General features: G+C 36.4%; 1 protein-coding gene across 1 annotated transcript in view; it reads left to right on the top strand.

Moving 5' to 3' along the window:
* Nucleotides 1-24,593, top strand: part of LOC126380386 (fizzy-related protein homolog) — a 52,647-nt gene extending 28,054 nt beyond the window's left edge. Inside the window, exons 2-9 of the mRNA XM_050029780.1 lie at nt 44-324; nt 13,028-13,261; nt 15,868-16,002; nt 16,590-16,704; nt 18,012-18,133; nt 19,615-19,783; nt 20,115-20,224; nt 20,666-24,593. Of these exons, the coding sequence (XP_049885737.1) occupies nt 44-324; nt 13,028-13,261; nt 15,868-16,002; nt 16,590-16,704; nt 18,012-18,133; nt 19,615-19,783; nt 20,115-20,224; nt 20,666-20,842 (1,343 nt within the window). The 3' untranslated portion in view covers nt 20,843-24,593. The remainder of the gene's footprint in view (nt 1-43; nt 325-13,027; nt 13,262-15,867; nt 16,003-16,589; nt 16,705-18,011; nt 18,134-19,614; nt 19,784-20,114; nt 20,225-20,665) is intronic.
* Nucleotides 24,594-27,778: the final 3,185 nt, after the last annotated feature.

Raw genomic sequence — 27,778 nt, 5'->3', positions numbered from 1 at the left:
TCTGACCCCAATATACCGCTTTAACTGATCTTCTTTTTTTCAGCTATTCGCCGTGGCACGGAGAATCAACCAGCGAAGAAGGCTAGAGGAGAGGGCGGGGGGAATGATGGCACAGGGGGAGGGAGAGACCATCTTGCGTATGGCTGTCTTCTTAGGAACGAACTTCTTGGGGCCCAGATTGAAGAACTAAGAGGTCCCCCGGCAAATTGTGCTGAAGGCAACAGGGCTGCGCTTGGAGCAGTGCAGCTGGCTTCAGCAGCAAGAGCAGCATTGGCGTATTCTCCGCCTGTCTTCAGATTTAGAGCCCCCGCACATAGTGCAGAGGTACGTCCAAAGTTGTATATTATGAGTACACTAAAAAATAAGTTAGGGTCAACGAAACACACATTTAAAAGAGATCCAAAGTTAGGTTTAAGCAACTTACGTAAAAGGTTGTAGACAGTTCAACCACCTTCAAACTACAACATTTTATGAAAGGTGTTGTCAATTGAATTAAATTAAAGGGTCTTTACCCTGTGATAAACACCCGATTATCGTTAATAACGCCCTCTTCCCATAATGTTAATCCCTTGAAAGTACCTGACTTATAGAAATAACTCCAAACCTTAATATTAATTAAGAAAACATTCCACCCAACCTAAATTGCCAAAGCCATTACTTCAATAAAAAATCCAAACATTATCAAATGAAACAGTCGAATAAAAGCTTTGAGCCGTGACCACTGGTTTCAAATTCAATTCGGATTGCGTTACTATATAAAAAAATGCAAGCATCTTTTATGTTCGCGTCAGTAAAAAGAATCACTATGCCTTTGCATATTTGGCTGTGTCTAATTACACCACTATTTCTGTTCGACCATAAAACGAAGTGGGAGAATAAAGGGTAATTAGCAATTCGCACGTTTTTTACCCACCTTTGTGATTTACGCCTTTATGCAGATTTCGAGACTCAATAAATTTTGCTCCAAACATACAGGTCGATTTTGATGTCATGCCATATTTTATGGACACTTCAAATTTGATGTATCTCAAAAACCTTTTAAATGTTGATGAGTTATTTAGAAGATGATTGGCACGACCGTACAAATGCACTTTTTATTTATCTCGCTTCTTTATTTGTGATGATAAAAGAACTTAAGAGTTTTTGCTCTTTGTCAAATTGTTTATTTAGCTTCTCCATAAAATTTTAGGCTTTGGCTGTAAGTCAAAGATGTTTGTCCTCGGGTTCAATATCCGGTGGTGTTATGTAGAATTTTGTAATCGCATCGACCTAAGGTCTTAGCCCTGCGGCCTGCTTGGTTGGTCCAAAATTGAATTTCGCAATATCTGTTTATAATATCCCGTAAAGATCCGGATCTAATGGGATGTAGCCTCTGCTGTGACAGTATCTTTGTTGGAGAGTACCTTTTTGAAAATAAAACCTTTGGCAGGGATATGCGTACTCGGTTTTATTACGGTTCATACGAGTACGCAAAATTTTGGTCATTTTTTTCTTTTTTGTGGAATATTCGGCAAACGAAAGTGAAGATAAACCAAATACTTCTGACTTCGTATTACCCATACCTGGTTTAGTTATAAAATCAGGTTATGGCATATCGGTTTATTTTCTTAAAGGGGTAGTTTGGTAATTAAATTATTCCTTAATTTTATACGGCTATATAAAAATATAGTTGCGTTCCAGTAGCGCTAATTTTAATACTGATTCTTAAAACAAAATTTGGAAAAGAGGCTTTTATTTTCAATAAGTATAGGATTTGCAAAACTGCTATGGCTAGTTTAATTTTATGCTAAAACCTTATCAGTCATTACTTTCGCAGTTCCACTGTACTTGAAACACATTATTATACACGTGTTCTGATTTCCAAAAACGTTTCAATAATTCACACATCAGTTATTCGGTGACATATTATCAAAATTGCTGATTCTCAATGTCATCGGTGTCTTTGTAACCAGAGCGTTAGGATATCGAATGGCGACTGTTCCTATAACTCGTGTGTCAATACGAAGATTCTAATTTGTAATGATGTCAACAACACGTCTTGCTCGAATTTCAGTAGTTATTTTATATGTTATAATACTAGCGTTGCCGTGACTTTGTCCTAATTGACATCATGGGGGTTAAAAAGGCCACATCGAAGTTATTCATCTAAGAAGCAATATTCTAATTTGTAACAATGCAAACAAAAGTCAAATAGCAATATTGGTTTTCCGATGTTAACTATTTAAAATGTAGCATTAAATTGTATCTATGATAAATAAATAAAAAATAAATAAAATAAATAAGTTAATTTTAGTCGCATTTTTTTGATGTGGCCTTTTTAACCCCGCAGTATCGCTAGTATATTAAGTCCGTTCTCAAAATTACCATTGAAATAAATACTAGGCAAATCTTTAGTTATTACATTGTTTGAGGTTTACGCGCTTATTATCATAATTAAAACACATAATACCGGGTTCTTACGGGATATGAGAAGCCTATCCCCGATAATAACGCGGTATGAACCCGGTATTATGTGTTATTTAGTTATTGTTTACAAAATAGAGTGACTACATAATTTTGTACTACTGAGTAACATAACTTTCAGTTACAAATTATAAACTTTGATTAAATAATTACATAACAGTAATACAAAGTTATGTAGTCACTGTGTTTTGTTAACAATAACTAAAGTGTTTCCCTGAGAATGTGCGTAAAATGTAATCAAGATCGTATTAAGCGTAACAATCTCACTTTCGCATTTGTAATATTACGTTACGATGTGACATCTATAAAAATAATTACTCTTTTAGCAAAAATATTCAGCATGTTTTGCATAGACATTGAAACTATTACAGGCATACGAAAATTTGGGATTATATTTTACTAATTACTAACTAAGCTTTGTAATGAAAGGACCTAATGTGTTTTTCGCTTGGACTTTGAAACGCTAGGATTTTACGATTGTTACGATGTTGTTTGAACTTGTTACGATGAAAGTTAACAAATAGCAGCCCACTCAATATCTGTAAGTATAGAGTAAATCTGAGAGCACCGGGAGTTAATATCATTAGACGCGTTTTTGTTAGCAAAAATATCCTAGAATATTTTGTCTTTATGCAAATATTCGGTTGAAATTTACCAATTTTCTTATAACTAGATAGTTATAAGTGGTTACGTAGTTGTTGTCCAGATAGACATGAGCAGAAAGACAAGATTTTAGGATATTTTTGCGTTGATAATAATGATGATGAAATCCGGGGCTCTCAGATTTACCCTACAGATAGATATTTTTTCATTGCTTAGTCTAAAACTGTTGCTTAACCTTTCGAATGCTGGAACGCAGATCTCGACCAGACACAATGTACAATTTATTGTATCTGGTATCTCGGCAGATAACAGTTTAAATACTAATTTATTTAGTTAAACCAAGCGTTAGTAAGACTAGTTTCTCTTGAAAAATGCTAAATAAACACTTTTTGTAGCCTGCTTGTCAATTATCGCTGCCGAAGCGTTTAGCACGCTGGTGACAATGAGGATATGCTAATCAACTCTGTACACTTGCGAAAATAAATGAAATTCTGCGTAAAGTTGGACAGGTATTTTTATATGTGTGCTTATCGTCGCTTTATAGTGAAAAGCGTGTATGAAACGATTAATCAATGGAAGCAAGAGAAGTGCGTCAGGATCGAACAAATTTAATTCCATTGTCTCTGTTTACCCCGGTGGGAAATAGGCGTGAGTTTATGTATGTATGCTACGTTATACTTATCATCTGTGTGCTTGTGTTGTTTCCAACAAAACTTCATTCGTTGAAATTATAATTTGCGTGAAACGATCTATGGCATTAACATTATTATTATAATCGCCTGATTATTCAAATTTGTTTGGGTAATACATACATACATACATACATAAACTCACGCCCGTAATCCCAAATGGGGTGGGCAGAGCCACAAGTAATCAAAGACAACTTGCAGCCACTGTTGATACGAAGTCCTAAGATGGATATGATGAACCTTATGGTGATAAGGTAATACAACGCAAAAAATTTGATTTGGGATAAAAGCCAAGGCAAAATCTAGCGTCGTGATTAGTCCACTGGATTATCCTTTTATTTCATTCCCCTTTTTCTTAATCGAATGCTTAGGTGTAAGGCATTATCTGTTTTTACCGTATATATTCTAACGCAATGCAAATTGAACCCAAATTATTATTTATCTAGTCTCTATTTCCCAAATATTTATCTTCTCTTGACTTTTTTCTGCTTGCCATTACATTAGCAATACAATGGCATTGTGTTTTTATACTATAATTCGTGTACAGTCATTTGTGTCTGACATCAGTCAGCGGTGACAACGACCTAAAATAATAAATTATTAAATTTTTACGCTCTACCGTTTAGAATATCAAGTTTTCATGTTTATTTTATCCTTAGGTATTTAGTTATATAGCTTTTTTGTTACCTATCCACTCTATTTTTATTGGCACTATTGTGTCTTTAGGAAATTGTTTGACTAGTCACGAACTAGTGAATTTTGTGCAATTTTTGACACGTCTTTAATTTTGATCCTTTTGTTCTGATAATGCCTGCCTTCTCTTCGTTCAGATCCGGGATCATTAGCTTAGGAACGATAATTTTACACAGACACTTGCGTAAACCTATACTATACTATCTACCTCTGCAACATTTAAGCTCATGCCTACATGCTCACACGCTTGCGGAACTAACAATTCTAACACGGCTGTGCGACTCTTAGCAACAGCTCGTACATCTAAAAGCACATTGAAATAGTGTCATCTTTTTTTCTCTGCCCGCATTTGCTTGCATTAGGAGTCTGTCAGTCAAAGAGTGATGATGCCCACGACCCGTGCTCATGAGATTCGACCTCGCTGTCAACAGGTGTAATTGAAAAAAGTTCTTAAAAACTACATGCGTTTGCGCAGAGTCGGGGTTAGAGGTCTCGAGTTTTAATGTTGTAAACATTAGCTTTCATACACTGGTTAGTGGTTCCTGGTTCTTCAGCTCGGTGTTTTCTTTTGCTTCTTTTGAAGGTTACATTCTTCAAGTCATTACACTATCTATCATTAGTTAATGTGTTATTTAAATTTTGTCATAAGGTATTTCGCCAGTAAAAAATACTCTTACCTCCAGCAATACGTTCACGTGCTAACAATGGCAAATGCAAAGCCAAAAAACTCAATACTATTAAATTATTCCGTCGCAGTTTTCGAGGTGCCACCCACAGGATTACCTGCAGACATTTGGAATACAAATGCCTAACAAAATGCATTGATAAGTGTGTGATTCCATTCCCGATGCGTCGTCGTATAAATCCCGAGGATACCTACACCTCATGAATTTGGTAGTTTACTATGTACTCCAAGTTTTGTATTCCGATCTGTTCTCTGATCCAAGCTCGTCAATCAATTCAAAAAAGATCTGATAAAAGTAGTTTTACCATGATGTCTCTAGGAATCGTCGAAGATACTGAAGAAAGCATTTATGCTAAGGCCTTAAAGATTTAATCGAATTTTCCAAAAAAAATATTAAGTCTTCCGACCGATTAAGATGTAACAATATAACACTTTTAATAGCCACAAGTTCCCTAAAATTTACGAAGTGCAGATTTTACTTAATGTTAGTATTAACGTTTATGGCCCACAAAACAGAAATACGATTCCATTTAGAAGGAATAATGAATTCATTTGCAGCGATTATTTCAATACTATGTCGTGTTATTACGGGAAATAAAATAAATCGATCGAATGCGCCTGCTTGTATATCGATTGCAATTATAATAATCGCACTGTGCTAGATGATAGCTAGGCGCGACGAATCGACACGATACGGATTCATACAAAGCTTTTTGCCCCGAGTCCTTGAACGGATAAAAGTCTAGACACTTTGCAATTTACAAATTTTGCGCCCGCGCATTTCAATGATGCGTGCAATACTAGGTTCATTGGTCTTCCATCTTACAGCTCTAACGCCAACTTTTTTCAAACACTACTTCTCAGGACTTCGTGAATAAAATTTTCAACGCACGAAGCGTATACCGTGACGTATTTTTGCACCGATGCAAAAAGTACCCACCTACGGCCTAAATTGACTTTTGATGCAAATTGTACAAATCTCCCAAAGTAAAAAATAGAAATAGTTCTAAACACAATTGGATTCACGCTAAATGTAATTGATTGGGCAAGTGAAGATTTCATGCTTCGAAGGAGTTAATTTAAATTGATGAATTGAATTTAAAGTAATCATGCTCACGTCATACCTACTCTCGTGGGTGTACATTATGAAGACATATAGAATATTAAAATCTAATGTAATGCCAATTAGCTACCACAGTGGGCGAATTGAATGTTACAACCAGCAATTATTTTCAAAAGTTCAGACATATTAAGATTATTAAGCTCTTAGCGCGTTCACAAAGTAATAGTTCCAAATGACCAATGATAAAAACTTTTATGATTCGCAGTTCTGATAGTCCGTATTTGCTCGCTAAATGTAATATAGTATCAATGTTTTTAATAACAATCTCCGTCTGTATTAGATACGAAGTTGAATCTAGACTTTCGGTCATTGCCAGGGGATGATTCGTAACTTTTAGCGATGTTAGTTCTTTGAATGCATTTTTTATTTCTCTTTTTTCGTCTGGCTGCATGAAAACGATTTCTTTGTCGTTGTTTTTGAACGCAATCTAGAGAGCTGCCGTAGCGTTGTTACAATCCTGATCATGTCTTAGATTGTCGCCGAATTTGATGCACAGTCACCGTCTGTGTTGTGTGGGTGCTGGTTACGTTGTTGCCGAGACATCTAGATCGGTATTTCGTTTAATTACATCGTTTTTTTTTTATTAACTCTCTGGTTCTATCTGATGGTAGGATAGGAACCTTGAATTTCGAGATAGTCGACTGACACCTATGTATATTAGCTTTTTTGTTCACGAAAGTCTGCTGATTGACAACCTTACTATTCATAATGCAGATGTTCGAATTGTTATCTGATATTGGGCAGTTTCCAAATATGACATAGTTGTCGAGTGACATGACGCATGGCCGCGTGTCAGATTCATGATAATAGAATTCTAATATGTATCCTTTATTGGAAGTGCGAGTATATCTGTAGTCGATAGGTACAATGTCTGTACCTAGACTTGGCCTGTTTGATTCGTTAGCATAATGTTCGTTTGCAGCCATTGTTATAGAGTTGCAGGAATGAATTGCAAGTATTTAAATCATTCTCAGATAGATTTTCCTGTGTCGAGTCGTCTTTTCATGACATAAAAAATGACGATAAATTCAATTAAATACTGTGCAACGCCCTGTTGCCAAGCAAACACGTCTATTTTAGTTTCTAATTAATAGATGTTATCTGTTTCTTAAGAGTTATCCGGACAGTTTCTAAACTAACTATATGTATAGATAAGCTTTCGTTTGGCATAATACTTGCACTGAGTAATTTCAAAAGATTCTTTCTCCTGTTAAAACCGTAGAAATACGGCTCTGGCGCATCTGATCGACAGTAAATGAAATACCTGAGTTATGTTTTGTCATTCGTCAATAACGTCAAACAAGTAGGTTTCAACACGTATTCCGCCTGGTGAATCCTTGAGTTGAGACAAAAGAGGTCACAACTGACCAAATGTTTTTGCGTATCGCTAATGCGCAAACGCTGCCTACCATCAGCCAATGAACTGCCCAGAAGTGCTCAATCGTGTTCACCTGCGTTTGTTTACTTAAACAATACTACCGTCAACAAAACCGCCACTTGAGGGATTTCGCGAGAGGCCTCTAGTTACCTCTTTACCTTTTTTTTCTATTGACACTGCTTATTTGCCTGGCTTTTGCGAGGCCCGGTAGGGTTGCGTGTTGACATTAACTTAATTGAGCCAACAATGGTGTTTGAGATCGACGTTACTTGGTACTTTGACCGAGACACGTCTTCCCAGGCCCATAGAAAAGTTTAAGTACTTACCTACCTTCAGTTTGATGGTGTTAATGAACTACGTTATTCTTTGGAATGACCGTTACGGCCTCATTTTCCATTTGTGACAGCTTGGTTTTATTTGAAAGCCCGGTTGGAGAATTTCTTAAATACCGCGTTAATATATTCTTGGGCTTTCAAATATTACTTGTTAGTAATGAATACTGGCAACGAGTTGGCTGGTAACGTTACCAGTGGTAGTTTTTGAAATGGTAATGTTTTTGTCACCCAAAACGATACATCCTCAAAACATAAGAGATGCACACAACATGACCAATCGTTGTTGCTTGCGTTAAACAGTTTAAAACAGATGGTTATCCGTGTTGGAAATTTGTATTCCTCCCTTGTAATTGTAGCTGAAACGTAACACAGTCGACAGTGTGCAGTGGCTTATCTTGTTTATTGCAGACAGACGTGACCTGCCTTCAGATGTGACCTGGTCGCAAAATCTACCACTCATTTATAGCGCTAATCAATCTCCTATCTGTTATCCAGTCACTACTATTTCTAGCTTTTTATGCGTCTGCCATGTAAGGTTAACAAACTTCAAATTTGATTGCTCATTCGTCTTACATCACTGTGGTTTTGGTCAGATTGAAAATTTCCTTTTTTTCCTATAGTATACTTTTTATCATTCCTTATTGCATCCGTCATTTATCTTTCTTTATATTCAATTCCATGTTCAATATGTATGTAGTTTTTGTGATTCGATTTGAGTGGGAGTGAATCTCTTTTGTCGTATCCTGGGTCTAGACTTCGATCGGCACAATTGGCTGGTCTATTGTGAAGAGCTTTTTGTCTATTCGCATTGAATGCGCCAATTGTGTCTGGCTGGAGGAAGTGAACAATTGAGCAAATCTTACGTTAGCTAGCTACAATTGCATACCTTACATTGAAATTAGCTGTCACGCTATGTTTGGCTTTCCCGTATTAATTTGACTAAATTGTTTTACTATTTGCACTGCCCAGTAGAGGATGTGAAACTCATTATTTTTTTATGATAATGATAAGTAAACTCTGAAGTTTCTTGTGAAATGTAAAAACACTCGTCTTTTCGTAGCTACACGAAGAGACTCATTAAAGCGTAGAATTTTCGTGCACAATCTATTTAGTTTTGACATTGCGCAAAAAATATAATACGCGTAATCAAAACAGCATTAGAGAGCAAAATTGCTAGATAACGTCTGCTCTTCGTAATAGCATTAACTCGTTTTTAATATTCAGCACGTTAGTCATGCACTACTTCAAATATCACGTTTAATGAAGCCTTATTTAGAGTAACATGCGTATCGTCCATTATTCGATTTTTTTCTTTTGATATGACGTAACCATCTACCTGACAGAGACAAAACTCAACTCAAAAATATCTTTGTAGGTAACATAGCTTCACTGAAATTCGTCGTTTACCTAATGTAGACTGGTTCTATAAAAATAATTAGTGTAATCATTTGTAAGGAAAAAAATATATCAACTTGAAGGGGCTGCTCGGCTAATAACTTCAATGATATATATATTTGTTTTAGTGAAATCTCGTAAAATTTAATTTCTAAAACGAGCCTCGTTTGAAACCCGTTTTATCTTTGAGCACCTTACTGATGTTCTCGTTATCCACGCGTCTCAGCTGACTGCTTGGCCATCTTAAACCAGTTGCAACGCTGCAGGCGATATTCGGCTTACGTAATAAAATAATATGCATTCGTTTTCGAACATCCCAAGGCCGCTATGTCAACGACTCGCGGGGGCGGGGCATCTGCTAAGTCAATATCTCCATAAGTGGCAGCTGTGAATTAATCACCGTGCACGCGATGCACTTTCAATCTTATTTCAGCTGTTCCGTTAGTACTCTGATTCATTCATTCATCCGCAAAAGGATTTAGCTCACATTGAAACACGTGCGATTCTTTCCGCTGTCATCGTACATCATTGATTGAAGGACCAACTGGGACACTGTAACGGAGCAAGTCGAGATATCTTGCAGTATTACGTTTAAATCTTTCCTTTATCAGTGATATTTATTGTGAGTGCGCTTAAAACATTCATGTTTATGTTCCGTATCCTTTCTTATGTCTTTGCTCGTCGTAGGCGTCACAACCCAATTCCGTGTCCAGTTGAATTAAACCAAAATGTGTCCGAACGCGACAGGGCAGCGCCTTTTGTGACCGTTTCCTTAAAAGCAACTCGAGTTTTGAGCAACAAACTACCAATAATGTTTCACCCACGCTGCCAAATCCTATGCTACAACAAAAAGGATGATTATAAGGCCGTTCAAAATACACATTTGGTAGTGGCAACCCACGTTGGGCTCACGACCGTTTATGAAGGCGTTATTCATCTAGATTACTTAGGTATCGCAATAAAAGAGGGTTCATGGACGAAATACTGCCGCTGTTTCGCGAGAAATGTGCATTTTTTTGCACCAAACTTAGACCGTCTCGCTGTTTGTCGGTGCGAAAATTCACATTAACATTTTCAACGTGGTGTCATTTTAGACAGCAATAAACAACTGAATGTGCGTTTTATGTGTCCGTAAATAATTGCTTTTCTCAAATCGTCGCTTTTGGCAAACATTGCAGGCTTGGTTGTTAAGCCAGACCGACAGCATTTTTTCCCTCGGTTAATACATCAAGTCATTGTTGAGATTTCAATGCCGACATAAAATAGTAGCCGTTGCTCGAGATATAATATCAGGTGCTGTAATTTCGGGCAGCAATACGACCCAATCAGCCTTTTGTTGTACAGAAACTGTATTTCGATGATTAATTGAAAGGCTGGTGTAAAAAAATCGCTGACAAATCGCGTCGCTATCAAACACGCGCTAAGTTTATAGCAATGTTTTTTCAGAGTTTTTTCTCCCGTTTCGCATAAAGGCAGGTAGTCGAACCTCTCAAGGACTTGGTGGTTCCGCTTCAGGTGTTTCAAATTCGGTGCCCAGTTGTTGAACTCCACACTTTTCTTTAATTCTCTTGTACATATTAATTACTTCATTATTTTTAGCACTTGGCACCTACGCGTGACTTCATTTGAATATTCTTATGCCTGAGTCTAGACAGCTTTTTCGATAGGTCGATAGGATCCACGGTTCGTCACGCTTGATTTATTGATGTTTTGCATTTTATATATGCGTCTATCGCACTGCGATTTCTCACGTGTTATTTTTTGCATGATCTCCGGATATGTTGTTTCAATAGCGTGTTGAAATTAGTATATTCAATTTGTCATAAGTTTTTGCTTTATCATTTTCTTTATTGCCCGCTGTATATTTGTCTGTTTTAATAATACAGTGAAGCTTAATGAGCGTAGGATCATTTGTATCTCTTACACCGTCTTGGGTTTTTAGTCGTACAGACAAATGCGGTAATATTTCTTTTTTTTTGTTCATTACTTAAATAGAGATGCTTAGTTTGGTTATCTCTATAGATCAAGTTTATGAGACGTAGACGACAGGATAAGTAATTTTTATTTCTACTTAAATTAATAATTATAATTTTAGTTACAATCTTAAGCGTGTTTAATCTTAAACCAAGAGAGACTTAGCCTATGATTTCAGCAGAGTTCTAGTTCTTATCACTAACCTGTATCATCTCATCGCACGAAAAACGTTATACTTTTTTTTTTTAATAATACGCATTGGTCTTTCTATTGTAACTAAGATTGGCCTCTTAACTAGTTCCTCATCCATTCTATAATGAGTGCTGTCATTACTTTTTGTTGTATTTGTTGGCTACCGTTGATGTCTGATATCTCTAGTTTTATATCTCTTATATAATAGTTTTTTTTTTCTAATCGCAATTGGAAATGTGTTTCTTAGTAAATAGTATTAGTAGGTACGTATAGTCTTGAAATGCAGAATAATGATGATTTACATAAAAATGTCGTAGTTTTAAAATGTTGACTCCTACTTCTGTGAATATGACCAGTAACTCAATTGAATTATTTCATATATTTTCTTTAAGGTACATTTCCAAATTTACTTTTTTTCAAAAACGAGGCAATTCATAACACGTACATATTAAATAAATTGTCAAAAGTGATAAAGTGATAAATAACCTATTAAAAGTTTTCAATGATTTAAATTCGAATATCGTCCACCATATTTTGTAACTTACTTTACCTTACTTTAGTATGTAAGTTTGTTACTAACCCTATATGGATCTTATGTTGTCCTAATAAACAATTTATTTTTCTTATTATTCATTTCATCATCATCATCAGCCCATTAACGTCCCCACTGCTGGGGCACGGGCCTTCCCTATGGATGGATAGGGAGATCGGGCCTTAAACCATCACGCGGGCCCAGTGCGGATTGATGGTTATTAACGACTGCTAATGCAGCCGGGACCAACGGCTTAACGTGCCTTCCGAAGCACGGAGGAGCTCGAGATGAAAACTTTTTTTTGTGGTCACCCATCCTATGACCGGCCTTTGCGAAAGTTGCTTAACTTCAACAATCGCAGACCGAGCGCGTTTACCTCTGCACCACCGAGCTCCTCTAATCGCAAAGTAACCTATTAAAAGTCTTCAATGATTTAAATTCGAATATCGTCCACCTTATTTTGTAACTTACTTTACCTTACTTTAGTATTTAAGTTTTTGTTACAAACCCTATATGGATCTTATGTTGTCCTAATAAACAATTTATTTTTATTATTATTTATTTCATATCAAGTAACAATGACTCATATTAGGGTTAGTAATAATCTTTACACACTAAGGGTGGTATTAAGAAACGAATCTCAGCTGAGACTGCCCTTAAGATCATGCTCAAGTCTCTGTTTTTTATATGACAACTGTCACATTGACATGATCTTGAGGGCAGTCTCGAAGCTGAGATTAGTTTATTAATACCATCCTAAGTTTAGTATACTAGACTACGGGAACAGTTCTTTGAAACTTAAAGTTGCTTTTTATAAGTATTTTGGCCCACTGCCTCATAATTGGGGAGTCATATCTGCATGAATTTGAATAATCTTTAGCAAAACAGACAGTTCCTCTGAAATAGCTTTTCCCCAGTCAGCAAATATCCAACAAAACTTTAAAAAAAAATCTTTTTTCTTACAGGAAAACATAGACCCGTCGCCATACAGCCTATCCCCAGTATCAGCAAAATCGCAGAAACTCCTCCGCTCCCCACGGAAGGCGACGCGCAAGATCTCGCGGATCCCGTTCAAGGTTCTGGATGCCCCGGAGTTGCAGGACGACTTCTACCTGAACCTCGTGGACTGGTCCGCTCAGAATGTCCTCAGTGTTGGCCTCGGCAGCTGCGTGTACCTGTGGAGCGCTTGTACTAGCCAGGTGAGTTCATATTTCTATACACTAAGGACATATATGTTCTCTTCTATCGTGTGGATTGTGAGGTGGATTACCAACCCCATCAACACTGGTGTCAGGGTTGTTACTCAGCCGCTATAGGCCCCTGACATGACTCATGTAACGACTACTGACTTACATCAGTAAGTAATAACCGGGACCAACGGCTTAACGTGCCTTCAGAAGCACGGATCATCTTACTTTTTGGATATTCAGGTGATCAGCTTGTAATGTCCTAACCAAACTAGGAATCACAAAGTTATTTTTGTGATTTGTCCCCACTGAGATTCGAACCTGGGACCTCCGGCTCGTGAGCACAACGCTCAACCACTGGACCACGGAGGGCGTTAAGACATATGTTAATAGGTAACTATTAAGACCATTGTACTGTGTTCATGCAAATAAATGACCTACCTATCTAAATACTGTAACGAAAAAAAAAAACGCCTACTTGATCGACACCTCCACCAATCCGCAGTATTTCTCCCATCAGGTGTCGTTACTGTTGACAAAAATTTTAAATTTTGACAGTTCCTCATACTATTGGAGTAAACAAACGTATTTTTTTGGGTTTATTTTTAGACTATAACCCTTTGAAAGAAAGAAAGAAAGAAAATATTTATTTCCATATTGGACGCCACATTTACAAACTTACATTACAGAAATAAAAAAAAAAATAGAAAAAAAAAAACAAAGACAAAAAGACAAAATGCAAAATCATACTGTTATATTTATTCCCTAAAGATTGGAAAGAAGACAACTTAGAAAAACTTATTTTCACTCAATTTTCTTTTTATTAGTAACTCATCCTTCAGACGGGATACACTTTATAAAGGTAGCTAGATTGGCTGGCTGGCCGGTCTAGCGGTGACTATTAGTATACTACCTTCACAGTACAAAAATAATATGTAGGCTTAAATAACCATAATTTATGTATTCTTCATGTCTGAAGTGAAACTTTATTATTGGTTTTACACTAATATTATTCTGTATATCAGTACCTTGGTGTTGAACGAAAGTTTGTGTTGCCAACCGTAATACACCGCAGTGCAGTTAACTTTAAGAGGCGTTGTTTAGCCTGTAAGTACGATTAATGTTCTTATTTTTTATGTAATTGTGTTTTTATCGTTACATCATTGTTATATGTTTAAATCTTAATAAAGAAATTTGTAAAACACTTTATAGCGACATTTTATAGCAATTTATCACGAATTTTAGGTGGATAGTATGGAGAACTGTCAAAATGTATGTACACTCAACAATGCTGCCGCCTGCATTTGAGCTTCTAGTTTCTATCTTCGTTAATATAACATAATATGGAAATTCCATGGGAAGATAAGGTTATGCAATATCTTTTGGGTTCGTCTGGTCCCAAAAAAGATCAGGACACATAACCAAACAACTTATCAGGGCAGGTGTTTTAGAAAAAGGACGCTCTAAAGTGATCGTTTAAAGCCAGTAACATACCTTTCGATCTGATAACAGACTGGCAGTAACAATTTCGTACAAGAGTAAATTAGTCACCGTCAAAGTGGCTTGAGAAAAACTTGAAACTCCCTTGAAATGGTATTTATTTCCGGTTAAATAATCAGCATAGGTATTTTGCATTTTTTTTACGTGTTTCCAGGATTTGTGTCCGATTAATGGCAATAGGCCCCGTATCAGATGCAGTAAAAAAAAATAAAAAAAAAATCATTTATTTCGGGTGTTTTCCCATAGCAATTGTTAGTAACAAAAGTCTTATATCTATGTTAGTAAAAAAATATAATTTAGTGTCTTTGGCAAGTTGGACGCGGGTCCAGTGCTGCATAATAGCACTGATGATAGCAGATGATGATGATGGTAGCAGTGATGTCCTGTTCCTGAGAATATTCCCAAAGGGGAAATGTACCTGTTCTAAAAACTCTTTAATAGTAAGGACGGCTGCTTTTCTTTTTCGAGTTGTTCTTTCTTGTACTCTGTTTTTTCTGATCTTATCTGCCTGAAGGTTAGCTAATAAAGCTCTTTTTACATAAGTTTCGCGCCATTTTATTTCCGGAACGGTACCTACGTCACTGATTACATATCTTGCTATAGTTATAAAAATGCAATCAATCTCCGAGACGTCCTGAGGGGGGTGATTCAGACCATCAGTCTGAGTTTATATCAAGTTGTATTCATGAAAATTTTAGTGTTTTAAACTATTTTAAGTTATACTTTTGCGACGGAAAATTCCACTTGATATCAACTCAGAATCAAGGTCTGAATCATCCCTCAAAGTTTTCGTTACGATGACCCTAACATCCTGATATATATATTTTTAGTAACACTCCTGCCTATCCCTTCGGGGATGCTACATTATGTTATAAATAAATAAACCTTTATTCCAAGTAACCATTGACTCATATGTGTTAGTAAATGACTTATTTCTAGTGTTAGTATAAAATAAAAATAACATACAATATCAATACAGTGCAGCCCACTGCAGCGACGCAAATAGGGGCTCTCATCCCCAATCGAACAGAGAGCAAGGTAGGGGCTGTCCCGTACGCAATTACCACCTAATTTTTGCAAATAAATGATGACGTTCTGATGTCGCCTATTGTGTCCAGGTAACGCGTCTATGCGACCTGTCGTCGGAAGGCAACGCAGTGACGTCAGTGGCGTGGAGCGAGCGTGGGCACCTGGTCGCCGTGGGCACGCAGAAGGGGCACATCAGCGTTTGGGACGTGGCTGTTAATAAAGAAGTAAGTTTTTTTTTCATAGGCTAGTTTCCAACTAGTCAAATCAGTTACTTTTTACTAAACGTCAAAACACGGAATTATTATGGACTTAATGAAAAAGCACACTGTGACGTCATATAAAAACGTGATAAAATGTCGCACTTATGACTACGTTTTTCTTGATTAAAAATCATAAATAAGTTAAATAGAAAAAAGAAAACTTTTTCGTTAGTTTTAGATCTGACGACCCGAAATCTACGTACCTGAGAAATGTCGGAGGTAACCTACTAACCTGTAATTGGGCTGGTTTTTCCTTTTGGGTTGGAAGGTCAGACAGTCGCTTCTGTTAAAAACCGGACATGTCAAATCTTCAGGTTATGTAAGCGGACCCTGTGAAAAACGGGATAACGCTAGGGAGATGTTGCCTCTTCTTATTGTGTGGGTTGTGAAGTGGTATACCAACCTCATCAACCCTGGTGTCAGGGTTATTACTGAGCCGCCAAAGACCCCTGACCCTAACCAAACTAGGGATCATAAAGTGATTTTTGCCTTTATATTGTGTTTTTGATGTTGCCTGGGGTGTGCTTGTAACAACGCTGTTCGCGTTTCAGGTGGCAAAACTGCAGGGTCACGTGGCGCGCGTGGGCGCTCTGGCCTGGAACGGGGACATACTAAGCTCCGGCTCGCGGGACAGACATATACGACAGAGGGACACCAGGGCACCGGGTAAATATTACATTGTTTTTTATATAAAAAAAACATAGCTGGCGAGGAATACGCAGGCTAGACTGCACATAGTAACATCACGCCTATTTCCCGTTGGGGTAGGCATTTTTTTAACGTGACTTATGCCAATGGCATTAACTACTTGGCCGGACAAATGGGGAGCGCTGATACAACAGGGCGCCCAGGGCGCGAGCCTCGGCTCAGGGCGTCGTCTGAGAGGAAAATATTTGAAAACACTAATCTAGTGGGTCGATAGCGATAAGTGCTGAATGAGGGTAATTGTCGACCAAGCCGGCGGGTTCGGTATCGGGGTTCTGAAGGTAGAGGCCATGGAATAATTAATAATAAAAAAATGTTTGGTGTGGAGGAAGCAAGGGTAGTGTGTCAGGATAGAAGCAAATGGAATTCCATAGTTTCTGTTTACCCCGGTGGGAAAGTGTTTGACCACCATGTTACCTAATGGCTGTTTGTTTTGACGTGACTTATTGTAGGTTTTTGCCTCCGATGAACTACTTGGATGGACAAATGCGGGGAAGATATGACCTAAGTTGGTACACGGTTACCTAGTAAATGCTTATTCTCTCTAGTTTTGAGTAAGGGTGAATAGGCAGGGAGGAAGTGGAGCGAAGTGTTGCGTTATCGGGCCAGCAGTGCATACACTGAGGAGCTTAAAAGGCGGCATCGTCAAAAAAAAAAACAATATTGCATTTTAGTTTAATTTTATTTTATTTTAAGTTATAAAACATAAACTGCCTTTATACGTCCCACTCCTGGGCACAGGCCTCCCCTCAATCAACCGGAGGAGGCATGGAGCATACTTCACCACGCTGCTCCAATGCGGGTTAAGTTATATCAATTAAAAATACATAAACAAGTACATTCCATCCAACTACAATAGTAACAACACACATATCATTAAAAACAGAATATAAAATAAGAATAAAAAGCTTTAAATAAAAAAAGTCCTCCAGCTCACCACATCGAGGCAAAGTCCCCAGAATACTGGCCACGTTGCCTCTCTGCACCGCCAAACTGACCCTTTGGGCAAAATAACTGCCTGCTCTAGGGTCGGAAGTTAAATTGTTTGCTTTTAAGTTAAATTGTTTCAATGTGGCCTTTTTAGACTGCCGCATTGTGACCGGCACATGCATAGTACAACTACACGGACCTTTCCAGAATTTTCTTATCGCTATAAACTTCTCTCTCTTTATTTAAGAGCTGCGCTCTTGTCGGTGGAGTAATCGCCTTCATTACTCCATAGATAGAGCGTAAACTTATAGTATATTTTTCTTATATTTTTTCACCAGCAATACAATCGTCCCGGGTACTACAAGGCCACAGACAAGAGGTGTGCGGGCTGAAGTGGTCGCCCGACGGACAGTCGCTAGCTTCAGGCGGGAACGACAACAAACTCTTCGTCTGGTCTATGGTGAGCACTCAACATCCATACTAATATTATAAATGCGAAAGTGTATGTGTCTGTCTATTTATTTGTCCGTATTTCACGGAAAACGGAGCGACGAATTGCCGTGATTTTTTTTTAAGTGGAGATAGTTGAAGGAATATGGAAGTGGGGGGGGGGGGGGTTAGAAAGAGGCAAAAAGTAGCCTATGTTACTCTCTACATAGGCTACTTTTTAGCCTATGTTACTCTCCACATAGGCTACTTTTTAGCCTATGTTACTCTCCACATAGGCTACTTTTTAGCCTATGTTACTCTCTACATAGGCTACTTTTTAGCCTATGTTACTCTCCACATAGGCTACTTTTTAGCCTATGTTACTCTCCATATAGGCTACTTTTTAGCCTATGTTACTCTCTACATAGGCTACTTTTTAGCCTATGTTACTCTCCACATAGGCTACTTTTTAGCCTATGTTACTCTCCACATAGGCTACTTTTTAGCCTATGTTACTCTCCACATAGGCTACTTTTTAGCCTATGTTACTCTCCACATAGGCTACTTTTTAGCCTATGTTACTCTCCACATAGGCTACTTTTTAGCCTATGTTACTCTCCACATAGGCTACTTTTTGTCTCTTTCTAACCCCCCACTTCCTCCCACTGCTGGAAGTTTGTTTGGAGCATTCCGCAATCTTCTATGTACGTACCGGACTATTGGTGAGTAACAAAAAAAAAACAAGCAAATTTTTGTTTTTGAAAATTTGCCCCCAACGTGGGGTGTTGGGTTAAAAAGGGTTAAATCGTATACTTATAGCTTTTATTTATACTTAGCTTACCGGTCGGCTCAGATTTGAAGGTCTCTAGGATTGTATTGAAAATAATATTGTGTCTGTGAATAGTAGTTTAGTTTCCATTTAGTCAAATCAGTTACTTTTAACTAAAAGTCAAAACAAGAAATTACTGTGGAATTTGCATTAAAACTGACACCGGGGCGTCTGAGAAAAACGTAATAAAATATAGACATTATTGTTGCGGTTTTCTTATTTAAAACTAGTAATTAAATAAAAAAAAAAATGTTTTTTATTACTACATTTTATAAAAATATGTGGGCGTGTGAATAGTGGTTAATTTGCGGTAACAGATGATGTACGGTAATAGAAGATAACGTTTGCGGTTATGCGAATGAAATGCTTATCTATAATGAAGTATGAGAGCCACGCTCTTGTCGGTGTATTCTCCATTTTTTTGGGAAAATAGGGCAGTTCCCTCTTGCGTTCCGCAGTACTTTGTCTGACGCGAGTACGGTCACGAGCATTAATATGTATACACTTTGGTACCATGTCACATTAACTTTTTTGACAAATTGAACTGTAAGTCTCACTAAATGTCAAATATGTTAGTGCGACAGAGTCCTAAAGTAGGTACATTATAGGTATTGCTCATGACTGTACCACGACCCGAGTTGGGGTAGGTGAGTAAGCAACGAATTTTCTTTCCCCTGTTCCAGCACTCAACGTCACCAGTCCAGACCTACTCGTCGCACGTGGCGGCGGTGAAGGCCATCGCGTGGTCGCCGCACCAGCACGGCCTGCTGGCCTCGGGCGGCGGCACCGCCGACCGCTGTATCCGTTTCTGGAACACCCTCACCTCGCAGCCCATGCAGTGTGTCGACACAGGTAACATAGCATACGCTTACGACTATTATGTATAATATCTCACTGCTGGGCACAGGCCTCCCCTCAATCAACCTGAGCTAGGGGTATAGAGCTTACTCCACCACGCCGTTCCACTGCGGGTTGATGAAGGTGTTTTTGCGGCTAATAGCCGGGAACAACGGCTTAACGTGCCCTCCGAAGCACGGAATCATATTACTTTTCCAGTGCCCTGTTTATCAAAACTTACAAGCCCTGTATTACAAACCTCGAGGTGGATTTGACGAGGTATGCAATCCACCTCGCAACCTACATGATAGATGAATTACTATTAATCCTACTGTCTTGTATCCAGGATCGCAAGTGTGTAACCTGGCCTGGTCGAAGCACTCGAGCGAGCTGGTGTCCACGCACGGATACTCGCAGAACCAGATCCTCGTCTGGAAGTACCCCTCTCTTACTCAGGTACAGTATAGGATCAATTTGACACCATGGTATAGTTCCCGGCAAACTTCTTGAGCAACGACCTTGACGGCGCACAACCGAATTTTAGATCTCTGGTGGTGCGGTACGGGGCGCGGGGGCGGGTGATCCCGCATCGACCGGCTATTGGTAGACCGGTAATTGTTTTTTTTTAACGAAGTTAAGAAAATAATCAAAAGTTCGATGTTCAAGAAGTTTTCCGGGATCTATATAAAAACATACTAGGCTCCATAGTATAAGAAGACCAGGTATGCTCAAAACTGACAATGACAAATGCTAGCTTTTCAAGGTTAGCCCAGCTGACGTCACCCGACACTGCGTTGCCATTTCATAAAAAATTAATTACCCAATATTTGGGGTGTAAAAATACATAACTATCTAAAATTGATTTTATGAATTATTTTTTTACTATTTACCTTGCAGGTGGCGAAACTAACAGGACACTCGTACAGGGTGCTCTACTTGGCTCTGTCACCCGACGGAGAGGCGATAGTGACCGGGGCAGGCGACGAGACCCTGCGATTTTGGAATGTCTTCTCAAAAACACCCTCCCACAAAGAAAACAAAAGCGTCCTCAATCTCTATACGGCACTTAGATAAAGTGTTGCCAGACGAAAATATTGTGCAAAGTTTTCGTTCTGGTTTTTCAAGTGTGAATAGGATCGCCACAGAAAAAGAAAACAATTTTTTGAATTTGAAAACGTTTGAACGTTCCTTTTTTAAAAAGTGGCCAGAATTAATTTCGCCGACATGTGGCAAGGACTAAGCATAGACAATTTGAAAGTGTTTACCAAATGCGTTTGGATGTTATATTAGTTTTCTATAGTATTTATTTGGTTGTTCGCAACGCGTATATTGTAAATAAGATTATGCTAACTGGATTGTACTAGTTCCTGTGGATATATATTCCATACGATATCTTAAATAAAGTTGCATACAATAGTTTAGCGTACATAAAAATAATAGACATAATTTACTTTTATTTGGAAGACAAATCTTTTTTTTCTAATTTTTTTTATATCGATACTTGGTTCAGCCTTTGTGGCAAATCAAAGGCTTCAAAAGTCATACAGCCTCATTTTTTATAAACATGCATAAAAAAGTTTTTTTATTTATAGAGATATTGCATGGAATACATAACTCCATTTGTATAATGTCGAAATAAGCTGGACTAGGAAAATGTTTCATTCCTTTTGTGCATTTGGTGATTTTTTTGTTACACAAACAATTTATAATTGAAAGACAAAAATATCACCAAGATAATGATTCTCTAATACTCGATTATTACTTTTGTAATACTGCAATAATCTAATAATAACATAACGATAAAGAAACTGTTTACTGTTTTGAATATCGAATATTAGTATATTCCATATTCAAAATATTTTAGTTTAAATAGTTTTTATGCAACTCTATTCCGTGATCCATAAAGAAAATGTTCTTGCTTTAAAAATATATGTTGCTTTTTCATAACATCAAGTAATTTTCGAGTATTTGCAGATTCATATTTATAAATCATATAACGTATAATTTATTTGTGATAATGTACATTGGTTTGTGTATCACATATATGTAATATACACGGTGTGTATTTATTTCATACATTTCGAATGAAAAGTTAATATTTTGTTGGGAAATCATTTTCATAAGGACCTCTTCACATCTGAGGTACACCTACATAAAAGTGTGAAGAGACCCTTATGTTTAGAAATATTTACTGACTACTTTGACCAATTTACTTGATGAACTTTTTGAATTCAGTTTTCAATTGAAATTGATTTTGATGAATTTTTCGTTTTGAGATGGTTTACTGTCTAAATTTCGCGCAAGAAATGTACTTATATAGATTTTTTTCTGTTCCAGCTATTGAATACGCGGTTTTTGTGTAACTTCTTTCATGTGAAAGAAAGAGATGGCTGGTGAGCATGCTGTCTCTTTCTATCAAATGTTTTACAGTGACACTAAAAATGTTCCAGATTTTCGAGGTTCGAGTAGGTAAGATACAGTAGGAGGAAAAATTGTGTGTGATTTGTATTTTTAAACTTGCTTGCCTATTATATCGGAATTTGTGTGACGTTGAAAAGAGTAAATTAAAGTAGCTACGTTCGTTTAATATTAAAAAGTTGAAATTGTTTTGCATTCATAAGTTTTTCCAAAAAATAAAAAGTATTAAAGAAATTTTTTTAGCATATAAATTATTTGATTTGTTATCCTTTCAATTAAACACTATAATTTTCAGATTCCCTGCCACACAATAATTCCGATGTTTTCGTAAAATGGTATTGGCATTTACTAAAATTACATCAATACATTATTATTAAGGACTTAAAGATGGGTATAATGAAGTTTAGTGTGTAGACTATAATTTATTAACTGTAATAAATTGATTGTGTATTTAACTATTTATTGAAGATGCCTTCTGATCTCATTTGACCTAAATTGGTAAAACTATTTAGTTTATAGCTTATTTAATTTATTATAATTTGGTGTTCCTTATGATTATTTTATTAAGCCTATGTGTGTGCGCACATTGAAGTCAATTCGGATCTATTCTATAGAATGTGCGATCGCATAGTTTTATGTAAATATTATATATTATGCTTTCAAAATTATTAAGTATCTATTATATTAAAATTTAGATATCAAAATTTCGCTTGTAGTGTGGATTCCTTTCATTTGTATATACGGTCACGAGCATTAATATGTATACATATAATAGCAATATAATGTACCCACTTTAGGACTCTGTCGCACTAACATATTTGACATTTAGTGACACTTAAGTTCAATTTGTCAAAAAAGTTAATGTGACATGGTACCAAAGTGTATAGTATACACTATATTGTACATTACATTGCTCATGACTGTACACGCTCATTTCATATCTAGGTAAATTCAAATTTTACTTTTTTTTGTAGTAGATAAAAACTATTTTGAAAACATTCATTTCAGATATCAATAATTGAAATACAGGGTGGTGAGTGATTGAAGTAGACCGTAAAATTTATTTTTTCGTTACGTGGTATAAAGATACCCTGTGTAAAAAGTTACATACGTAACTGCATTAATTTTAATTACAGGTTTTATGCTCGATCGTAAAAGACTAAAATTTTAAGTTGTTCACTTTGTTATAAGTTATATTTGCCGTTTACGAAATGAAAAGTCTTCCGCTACAAGCAACGAATATTTATTTACGAGGCATCTTCATGTTATTACTTGTGCTTAAAAAGTGTAAATTCCTATTAGCTAATGTTGTAGTAATATCTTGGATTTGTGCAATTTAAATAACATGTGTAAAAATAAGATATAACGTCATTTCACTATTAAATAGATTAGTTGTAAGATTGGAATATTATGAAACCAAATATAAAATAATACAGTTTTTGTATGTCGCTTTTGTGTTTGGTAGTGTTTTGAACACTAGGGAGTCTTTTTGTAAATTTGACTTGTATTGGTATCACATTTCCATTTCCACTATTAGAAGGCCGATAATTCAGTTTCAATTCCTTTTATTGCACCAGTAAATATACTATAATTGTATAAAAGTAAAATATTGTTTATTCAGCTATCTTCTTCCATATTAGATGACCATTAACGGTGCGTATATTTATTAAAAAACATCATTATTATCATAATCCAACAAGATTTGCATCATAGTATTACCAGATACAAGTCAAAGTATACGTTATTTCATCTACACAAGTCATGTTAACGGTTAAGGAATATGTTTTTATGTATAATAGTAGGACTGGCAGCTTCGTACACAGTTTATGTCACCTAAAAATAATAAAAACGACGTAAAAACTATAGATAATAAAACATTTTTCGATTGCTGATAGCGCCATAACGTACTTACTATGTTATAACTCCTAGCGGAGAAAATTAGCAACTTTTGACAGTTTGTTTTTTGCTTTGAGCTTACATTACAATTTGTTTACAAAAAACTCGAAACGTCATAAAACTCGCGTTCATAAAACTTAGCGTAAATCTTAGATATTTCTTGTATATTGTAAATTATGCATTGAAAATGCAACTATAAGGTTTATAGTTTGAATCTTGTGCAGTTTTGAAAGCGCTATTAGCACGAAAAATTATGTTTTATTTTTACAGAGTTATGTCACTTTATATTCACAAATCTTTCCACGGTTCTCTCTTCTGATTAACTTTCTAAATAATCCACTATTTTCTTAAACGGCGTCAGATCCTTAGAAGATGTAAATTTATGAGATATATTTATAAATGAAGAAAATATAATATATTGCACCTATGTAAAGATAGACTGATATAGATAACGTTATGTTAGTGTTTTATGTATCTGTATTTTAGAATAAAATATTGTGTGATCTGTAAACTGTTGTTTTCTCTGTCCCCTTGTCATACTTCTACTCAAACGTATAGGTAAAGCAATCAAACAGATAGTAAAGTACTGGAGTATAGCTTCTCTTTTCTACTAGGTACATGAAACTGTTGTTACCTTTTGTTCGCTCGAGCATAATACAGTTAGTAAAGTACTATATACACAACTGTTTTTGACCTAAGATAACCCTTGTTTATCTAACCTAACCCGTTTTTGGATCAAATCTAGTCTAACCTTACCCTTTTTTATCTAACCTAACCCATTTTTTATCTAGTTTAACCCTTTTTTATCTAACCCAACCCTTTTTTGAACCAACCTTACCCTTTTTTTCATCTACACCTTATCTATTTTGGTTTAACCTAACCCTTTTTGTATCTAACTTAAATCTAAATTTTGGGTGGACCATGAAACGGTTTGGTTAAAGCCAAAAAGACTGGTTAGATCAAAATGGAGTAAGGTTACAACAAAAAAAGGGTTAGGTTACATAAAAAAAGGATAGATGAAAAATCGGTTAGATATAAAAAATGGTTTAAGTTATATGAAAAAGGGGTTAGGTTAGATAAAAAAGGGTTAAGTTAGATGAAAAAGGATTAGATTAGATACAAAAAGGGTTAGGGTAGGTAGAAAATGGATTCCGTTAGGTAAAAAAGCATTAATTAGGTTTGGTGAAAAATCGATTAGATAAAAATCCAAGAAATGGAGAAAAACATTCGTACTAAGTGTTTTCGTACACAACTCCTGATCAATTACCACTACCCTCCCAAAACCAGTCTTGTTTCCTACAACTGATTGATGTCCGGGACTTGCGGGACGTCCCGTATCCCACTTTTATCCGGGAATACAACCGTCGTAAACTTCACGAGCACTCACAATTTTATCGATCACTCCGGGACTATCGTTTCCGGGGATTGGTTCATTGCTTTGATAAGGTATAATAATGGTTAACCTACCATATACCGACGTTATTTTGTATGGAACTGAAACTAACGAAAGTTTAACTAATTTTACTTTAACTACTAACTAAACTTTTTAAAATTATGTATTATATTTATGAAAAAAAAAAGTTTCTTTATACAGAGTGTTAGTGACATCGTAATGAATACTGACTGATACAACTCATGATAAATGTCAAGTGGAATTTCCTGTCGCAAAATTCATGATTAGTTTTTTTTTTATTATTTTCAGTTGCATACTTTTGTAACGGAAAATCTTACGTCAACGCCACTTGACACCAACTCAGAATCATGGTCTCAATCTACTTGAATCTACCCTCAAAGTTTTCGTTGCGGCGTCACTATCACACTGTATACGCACACAACTGCCTACACCTACACGTCCCTCACGAAACACAATAAAGCGTTGTTTCTAAAACAAAAAAAAAAAATAGTGAATAGGCAGGGTATATTAAAGTCATAGGTTTATAGTGAAAAAACTACATAAGCGCGTATGTAGTTTTTTCACTATCGTAAATGAAAAAAGTAAAAAGTAGCATAAGAAAGAGCGAATTCCTTGTAAATCTACAATAAAATACTCAACAATTTGCTTATAAGTGTAATAACTGTAGCAAATAAACTTTAGAGTGCGCGTAATGTCTTAATAATATTAATATTAAAAACATCTTACTTCGTGGTTTAATATTAAATTTAGAGCCAAGTAGAGTTTCTCCAGTCTCTACATAAAATCACTGAATACACGTAATAAAGAGTAGTGAGTGGAGGGAATGTGAAGTTGGTTTGGACACGTAGAGCGGATGAAGGATAATAGGATTACGAAAGCAGTGTAATAAGCGAAGGCTGGTGGTAGGGCTGGCGGAGGAACACCTAGAAGGACGTACATTGACCAAATTGGATGTGTCCTTAGGATCAGTACGATCTACTCTGAACCGGCGTGCGTGTATGAAACTTTTGATGAATGTGGAGGAAGCAAGAGAAGTGTGTCAGGATCGAAGCAAATGGAATTCCATAATCTCTGCTTACCCAGGTGGAAGATAGGCGTGAGTTTATGCACGTATGTATGTAATAAAGAGTGGTAGGCTAATCTTATGGCTGAAAGAACAATTGTTATTATTTCATGAATATTTTCGAATTTTATTTATGAATTAAGTAACAATGAGTACGACGTTTGACCGATTTTATTGATGACGTCACAGGACAGTGTTACCATAAAAAACTCGTTATGACGTTTCGTAAAATAAAAAGTAATTATGTCATTTGACTAGGTTGTCAAATAGCTTATTAGCACCATTTATTCACGCGTGTTCTTCATCTATCGCATCTGCAGGGCGCGAGGTTGATGACCAATTTCGTCAACCCTGTCGTTAGGGTTCACTCATATAAAACTTATTAGACAACTGTAAACGTAGACAAGCCACACCGTCAGATAATTTGCTTAAGCCACCCTAATAGAGCGAGAAAGTAAATTGCCAAAGACGACACGTCAGAAAGAGACAGCAAGTCTTGGTGACGCAAGCAATCTCTTTGCACAAACATTGTACCTATCTGCAAGATAAAGTAATTTTAACTCAAACTAGAATAGTTCTTTTTATTGGTTTCGGTGTTAAAGTTTTGTAATCGGTTCAAATTTGCGTTGCAGGAAAAGTTTGCCGAAATATCTACTTTATCACTTGGTTAAAGTTGTAAATTGAAGTTTATACTTGCTTCCTACAAATGTAGAATGGGGTTGAAACATTCTAAACATTCATTTGACCACAGATCATACCTACATTCATGAATTCATTCAACTTTTTAATTACACCAAATACCTACCTACTTATTCAGTACTAATTTTGAACTTTTACCTATTTAATTCCCGCCAAAAACACCTTATTACAAAACTTTAGTGAAAAATATGTAAATTCTAAAGTTAAAGAAAATTATATAAACACTCTTTTTTAATTTAAATTGCTAAACTAGTTTACGAAGGGTTAGTTTTTTTAAAGTGCTAATACTTATTATTACTCAACTTATTTTAGCTTTATGTAAACATTCGTAAGTTCATTCAAATGGAGGACGCCTGTTCCTCTACCTACTCAAAGGTTGCCTGGAAGAGATTGCTACTTTGTTATGATGACACTGGCATTAGGGCGCCATATTTATTATAAAAATAAAACAAAGTAGGGTAGTATAATAAAATCCGACGAGCTAGTAAAAGAAGCAAGTAAACTGTCCCTTGTAAACGAG

This window comes from Pectinophora gossypiella, chromosome 3, assembly GCF_024362695.1.
Source record: "Pectinophora gossypiella chromosome 3, ilPecGoss1.1, whole genome shotgun sequence".
Lineage (NCBI taxonomy): Eukaryota > Metazoa > Arthropoda > Insecta > Lepidoptera > Gelechiidae > Pectinophora > Pectinophora gossypiella.
Note: the sequence above shows the minus strand (reverse complement) of the source record. Positions and strands in the feature narration are given on the sequence as shown.